This window comes from Oryzias melastigma, unplaced genomic scaffold (assembly GCF_002922805.2).
Source record: "Oryzias melastigma strain HK-1 unplaced genomic scaffold, ASM292280v2 sc00262, whole genome shotgun sequence".
Lineage (NCBI taxonomy): Eukaryota > Metazoa > Chordata > Actinopteri > Beloniformes > Adrianichthyidae > Oryzias > Oryzias melastigma.
In genome coordinates, this window is record NW_023416896.1 from 352,906 (window position 1) to 359,799 (window position 6,894).

At 54.3% G+C, this 6,894-nt stretch overlaps 1 protein-coding gene across 1 annotated transcript in view; it reads right to left on the bottom strand.

Annotated features, from left to right (window-relative positions):
* Positions 1-2,116: 2,116 nt before the first annotated feature.
* Positions 2,117-6,894, bottom strand: part of LOC112142217 (putative ATP-dependent RNA helicase Pl10) — a 9,125-nt gene continuing 4,347 nt past the window's right edge. Inside the window, exons 12-20 of the mRNA XM_024265470.2 lie at positions 6,696-6,869; positions 6,482-6,626; positions 6,269-6,413; positions 5,685-5,735; positions 5,152-5,333; positions 4,959-5,076; positions 4,732-4,885; positions 4,538-4,662; positions 2,117-4,369 (exon numbers count right to left, since the gene is read on the bottom strand). Coding sequence (XP_024121238.1) covers positions 4,290-4,369; positions 4,538-4,662; positions 4,732-4,885; positions 4,959-5,076; positions 5,152-5,333; positions 5,685-5,735; positions 6,269-6,413; positions 6,482-6,626; positions 6,696-6,869 — 1,174 coding nt within the window. The 3' untranslated portion in view covers positions 2,117-4,289. The remainder of the gene's footprint in view (positions 4,370-4,537; positions 4,663-4,731; positions 4,886-4,958; positions 5,077-5,151; positions 5,334-5,684; positions 5,736-6,268; positions 6,414-6,481; positions 6,627-6,695; positions 6,870-6,894) is intronic.

A 6,894-nucleotide genomic window follows, 5' to 3' on the forward strand; every position in this document is an offset into this window, starting at 1 on the left:
CCCTTAACCCCCATTCACTAAACGTGGTTATGGAACCTGAACGCATCATCTACAGCATGAATGCAGTTTAATGCTGACGCTGTTACCACGGCAGCAGAAAAAGCCTCTGCTGTTACCGTGGTAACAGAACAGCTGATGCTGTTCGCATGGTAACAGCTGACACAGTCACACAGCAGCTGAAGTTGTTACCGTGGTAACGGAACAGCTGACATTATTGCAGGAGTCGTAACAGAGACCAACTTCATGTCCCAAAAACAGAAAATGTGTTTGCAGCAGCTGATAGAAAGGGTCTACCAGCTGGTCTCCAGACAGGAAACAGGCCAGAGAACCTGTGGGGGGCTCCACTAAAGTCAGGGATCACTTAGATCAAAACGCTTACTTTTTTTCTTTTTTGGAGCCGGCTCGTGTTTGGTACATAGGTGAATTCTGGGGTCATTAGCACCTCCCAACACTGTAAGACAGTAACAAGTAAACCCCGCCCCCTGCATGATTTTACATTAAAAAGCTCACACGACCCCAGAAAAATAGAAGTTTTGACTCTTATCAGTGACATTCCACTCTTCTCTACGGTCTTTTGGTCAAGCCTCTTTGTAAAATACGGACTTTAGTTTCAGCTTATAAAAATAAAGATTTTTCAAAAATGTTTGACAAACTAGCAGCAAAAGTAGAATTCTGTGCAAAAAGCTAAATCCTACAGTTTCTGTTGAACAAAAAACCCAACAGATCCAGAAGAAACTCCACACGCCAACCGCTTCCACGGTGAGGAGCGCCTCTCCGCCCTCTCACCTGTGCAGCACACCCACACCTGCCCCCGCCCGCCCCCACCCACCTGTCAGGTGTGTTTGCTACATGACTGCACACCTAAACCCTGGTGGACTTTAGCTCTCATGCAGGAGGGGTCCATCTTCATCAAAACGATCCCGACGCCGAGCAGGTGACCAGGCAGCCCCACCCATGGCGGGCCGCTCCATCAGGACAGGAGGGGGGTTAAGGCATCAAAAGGTTTTTCTTTAAAAATAAAAACTAAAGTGCTGGATTCATCCAAACGTTCAGACCACCTTAAATCCACATGGACCTTCAGACGCTGCTTAGATGCAAACCACACAAGCACAGTGGTTGTTGGTTCCTGACCTCTACCACGGGCCTTTGAGCAAACTAGCATCCACACAAAGCTCAGTTCAGCTGAGGCTAACGCACTGAAACACCATGAAAACGGCTGTTTGGAAAGCCCCACCGTCCAGACAACCAACACCAACCGCTCCTCATTCTGACAACACACCAGAATCTGCAGAGGTTTGAACGGAGAGCCTTTAGAGAACCGTTCCACTTCCTTCCTAAATCCACCTGTAGGACAGGTGAGCTCAGGTTGATGCTTCAAACGAGCCGTTTCAGTGATGGGGCGGCCGTGGTGCAGTGGTAGGACGGTCGACTCCTGATCAGAAGCGAGCGGGTTCGACTCCCGCCTTTCCCGCCCATGTGTCGAAGTGTCCTTGGGCAAGACATTGAACCCCGAATTGCCTCTGGTGGGAGGTTGGCTCAGCAGCGGAGCCACCACCAGTGTGTGAATGTGTGTGTGAATGGGTGAATGGGTCTGTGACTGTGAAGCGCTTTGGGCCCTCAAAGGAGGGTAGAAAGCGCTATACAAGTATACGCCATTTACCATTTTACCATGGGAACCAACAGAACTACAAGTGATTTGGTGAAGAAACAAACGGAGGACCCCCCGACCCGGATCCAACAGCCAGGAACGTCAAGATAGACGTCTAAGAGAGGGGTCACTCCAGGACGACGCTCCGCCCCCCTCCCCCGCCGCACTGCAGGGCGGGACCAAAGACCGGGGGTGACCAGACTCCAGAGGAGAATCAGTTCCAACAGATGCTTGTTAGGCTGCGCTGTTGTCCAGACGGAAAACATCCTCTGACGGAGCTCCTGCTGCTCCTCACTGCACCTCCTTCCTCTTTATAGCTCTTCAGGTTCAAGCTGTGGCTAGTTCTCCTCCAAACACAGAGCTTACAGCACCTCCTCCCTCTGGTTCTCCTCCAAACACAGAGCCTACAGCACCTCCTCCCTCTGGTTCTCCTCCAAACACAGAGCTTACAACACCTCCTCCCTCTGGTTCTCCTCCAAACATAGAGCTTACAGCACCTCCTCCCTCTAGTTCTCCTCCAAACACAGAGCCTACAGCACCTCCTCCCTCTGGTTCTCCTCCAAACACAGAGCTTACAGCACCTCCTCCCTCTGGTTCTCCTCCAAACACAGAGCTTACAGCACCTCCTCCCTCTGGTTCTCCTCCAACACAGAGCTTACAGCACCTCCTACCTCTGGTTCTCCTCCAACACAGAGCTTACAGCACCTCCTACCTCTGGTCCGTTTACGTTTACAGTGAGGTGAACCGTACCAGAGTTCCTCTGGAGGAGAACAGAGAGCCTCCTCCTCAGGAGGACCAGAGTTCAGGTGACCTTCACACCTGCAGAACCAGGAGGAGCATCAGAGGAACCACAGCCCAGGAGGTTAGGAATGAGGAGCAGAGGTGGAGCAAATCAGAGCATCTGTCATTCTCAGCAACAGAACTTCAACAGTCGATCCATAGAAACGACAAAGCGTGCGCTTCGTCTCACGGCCTCCTGCTGGTCGTTAAAGGCACTGCAGCGTCTGGATTCCTCACCTGTTCAGGTGAAACTGGCCTTTCACCTTCAAACAAAAAAAGGTGGAGCGGTTTGCTAAACGGTGAAGCAGCCGGACCATCAGGACCATCAACACGCTGTCCTTTACGACCACATGGGTTCAGGGTAAAACCGCACTTCCTGTCTGAGTGGAGGTCATGGCTTTGATGATCATTTGCAACAGTTTTTCATGTCTGTTGGATTCTTATTCGGGATGGAGATCGCTGCAGGAGGAACCAAGGAGAACATCACACCAGAAACCCCTTGGAGCTGAAAGGATCTGGGACATTTCTAAAGACTACGCCTCCACCACGCCGCTCCAACATGTCGCCCGCCAACAACAGGAAGTCCTCACCAAACCGCAGCCAGATGGACCCACCAGCCTTTTTCCAGGTCTGAGCTTTGAAGAAAGACGCTCACCTCTCACTGGAGAGCTTCTCCAGAGGGGAAAGGTGTTTCACAGCAAGATTCACGCCGACACCCCCACACAAGACCAAGCCCACCCCCAGGACACAAGCAGGCCACTTCCTGTGATGGGAGGAGCCTCAGGTGGGGCCACGGTCTAACCGGTGAATCCCTAACCAGCCCAGTGACCCCCCCAGGAGCAGCTACCCCCCAACCATCTAAACGAGGAGACCAAAGCTGCAGAACCCCCACCCCTCCAGGAGCTGTCTGCGCCCCCCGCCCTCAGGAGGACTCTCGGTTCCACCCCCCAGGACAGAGTGAGCGTGACTCTGATGGGTTTCCAGGGTTTGATAGAAGGTCCAGTTTCCCCCCAGAACCATCCAGCAGCACACAGAGGAGGAGGTCCTGGTGAAGCCACAGGGACCCCATGCTAACTGCTGGGGGGGGGGCAGACCACTGCTTCCTGAAAACCTGGAACCGCTGCGGTTCTGAAGTTGGCGGGAATCCGCCCTTATTGGGTTTTGTTTAGAGGGAAACCATCGGATCGGACTGAGGAGCCACTTTGGCCGGCCTGCAGAACCGGGTCGGAGAAACTCCTCATCAAAGTTTTACAGCTTTTAGTTTTGCCAAGGTTTGATTTAGTCCCAGCCGGGTCGGTTTGGAGGGGGGGCCGACCTGTTAGAACCTGGTTGGTCTGACATCTTCACATCATGGAACCCAATTCTTCAAGGCACAGTACAGAACAAATGACCCCCCCCCACCCCACCAGGACCTCTTCAGTCAGTTTTAAAGGTTGAAAAACAAAAATGTTCCGTTTTTTTCTTCTTCTGCTGAAGGAGGCGGAGCTTAGCAGTTCCTGGCTCAGAACCATCCTTCTGAGTGAAGGTTCTGGGCATGACCCGACCCACTGCTGGAGCTTCAATGGAGACAACAAGAACCAATGGAAAAGTCTATCATGGAGGGGTCTTCATACCCCCCCGCTTCAGGACACCTCAGAGGGGCGTGGCCTCCCTCAGTCAGAGTCTGGAGTCCCTTCATGTGGCCGACGTAAAGAGGGGAGGAGCTTCAGAGACAGAACCCACCAGAAAGTCTACGGCTAAGAAAAAGACATGGGGGGCATATATATTTCTATATTTGGTAACATGCATGTGGGGGTCTGACGGGCCATGGAGGTGAAGACGACAGACAGGATGAAGAAGCAGAGACAGGTGAGGGGGGCTTCTAGCTGCCCCACCAGTCCACTTGAGAGTGTGAGTAGTTTCCCCCGTAGCCGTCGCTGGTGTAGAAGTTCCCAAACCCCCCTGAGAAGAACGGGACATGGTTCTGTTAGCAGGAGCATGGACAGGCTCTACTAGAACATTAGATGGTTCAGATATTCGGTTTTCTTTGAAGGAAACATCACCATAAACAACGTTAGCATGAATAAACCCTTCAGATTAAAATGTTTCTGCTCGCTTAGCCGGGCTCACCTCCTCCAAACCCGCGGTTTCCCACGTGCCCCCCCTGGTTGCGTCCTCCTCGCCCGCCAAATCCCCCCGCTCCGCCTCCGGCCGTCGTCTGGCGGTAGTCCCGCGCTCCGAAGCCTCCGGTGAACCTGAACATCAGAGCACACACCTGGATGACCCCTGCAGCGTCGGAGGAGGACGCCAGGACGCGGGAGTACCTCTTAGAGCGCCCCCTGTTGGTGCTCTTGTGCTGGTGTTCGTACGCCAGGCTCTCCAGCCACGAGGGGACTTCCTGTTTGGCCTCCACCAGGATGTCCAGCAGGTCTTTAGTGATGTTCCCGTTTTTGTCGTTGAAGAATGACGTGGCCAGACCTGCAGGACAAACCCGACCATGAACCCTCCACCGCTGGTCCTTCTGTTAGGCCTCAGAGGTTCTCCAGCTCACCCAGGTTCCCCACGCGTCCCGTGCGCCCGATGCGGTGGACATACTCCTCGATGTCGCTGGGCAGGTCAAAGTTGATGACGTGTTTGACGTTGGAGATGTCCAGACCGCGAGCAGCCACCTGAGCACAGAACAGGACGCTTTGAAGGCGGCGCCAAGCCTCCCCTCAGCTCACTGACACGCCCTCTGCACTGACCGCCGTCGCCACCAGGATGGGACATTTCCCCGATCGGAACTGGTTCAGGGCCTCCTCCCGGTCCCGCTGGGAGCGGTCACCATGGATACTGGTGCAGGCGTAGCCCTCCCGATACAGGAAGTCCTCCAAGGCGTCTGCTCCCTTCTTGGTCTCCACAAACACCAGAGTCAGCGAGTCTTTCCCTGTGAACCAGAGGAGGAGCAGAGTCCTGAACCCGACCCGGACGGAACCAGCAAACCATCATCTGCAGCTGACTGACGTCATGAAGCCACATATGACCCCCCAGGGCTGAACTGGAGCTGCTGGAGTGGGTGTGATGTGGGCGGAGCCAGAAGCTTCTCATGCAAACATCTGTTTGTCTCCTCAGATGTTTGTGGACAGGACCCCCCACCCCCCATGGAGCTGCATGCAGGTGACGGTCTCTGGACCAGAGGAAGCTCAAACACCATGCAGAGACCACACAAACACAGCGGCATGCGGCACGCACGACACTAACTGCCATGCTCACACGAGGGGGAGGAGCCAGATCTTACCGGGCTTCTCCACGCCGTCTCCAGAACCGTCCTGCACTTCACTGGGGATGACTTGAGATAAAACAACACCAAACGTTCACGTCTGACTGTTTCCTGACAGAAGGTCAGACGCTAAACTGAACGCGTTTGCCCTCCACGACCCACAATGCATAGCAAACTACAGCTTCATCAACATGAATAAACTCCGCCCCCCAACATGTTTCAGGAGATGGAGAAACATTCATCTCCTTCAGGACTCCTGCTGCTCCTGCTTATTAAGAACAAACATCCAGACTCTTATTCTGAAGGCTTTCCTTTCTTTCAGCTCTAACATTTCATTTGGGGTTTTTGGTGTTAGGATCTTCTGGTTTCAACGTTCTCTATTCAGTTTCATCACCTGGACGCCTTAACATTTAACAAGTAAAAATGTCGACTTCTGGTTTGACAAACTTCCTGTTGCATCAGCGACTCTTATTTTGAAAGGCTGCTGGTCACGGACTTCCTGCAGCGCTAACATTTTCTCCTTCAGACGTCATTTAGGTGAGCGTGTGGTCAGCTCAGAGGCGCTGCTGCACAGCTCCAGCGTCCCCTCAGAAGCGTCTCACCTGTGGCGCTCAGCAGGTCCAGCAGGAAGGACCTCTTGTCGCTCTCCTCCACCCACACCACCTTCTGGGTGATGTTTTCAGAGGTGGAGCCCACTCTGCCCACCGCCAGGAAGATGTAGTCCTCCAGGAAGTCCCTCGCCAGGATCTGCAGAGCCGCATTCATGAGCATCCTCGTTGGAGGAGGGGCCTGTGTTGAGGGTGGGGCCGGCTCACCTGGATCTCTTTGGGGAAGGTAGCGCTGAACATCAGAGTCTGTCTGATGCCCTTGTGCGGCATGGTGTCCTGCTCCACGATGCGGCGGATCTGCGGTTCGAATCCCATGTCCAGCATGCGGTCCGCCTCGTCCAGGATGAGGTAGCTGTGGGACAGCGCCGCTAAATGTCATGGTGACCCGTAAGAGCCCCGCCCCCGTGTGCCCAGGACTCACTTGCAGTAGTCCAGGCCGATCTTGCCCCTCTCCATCATGTCCACTAGTCTTCCCGGTGTGGCCACCAGCAGGTGGCAGCCTCTCTCCAGGTCCCGGATCTGCTGGCCGATGTCGGCTCCTCCGTAAACCACGCAGGGCCGCACCCTGGACCGGTACGAGAACTGGACCGGGACAGAGCCACAGAGTGGGTGTGAGCTCA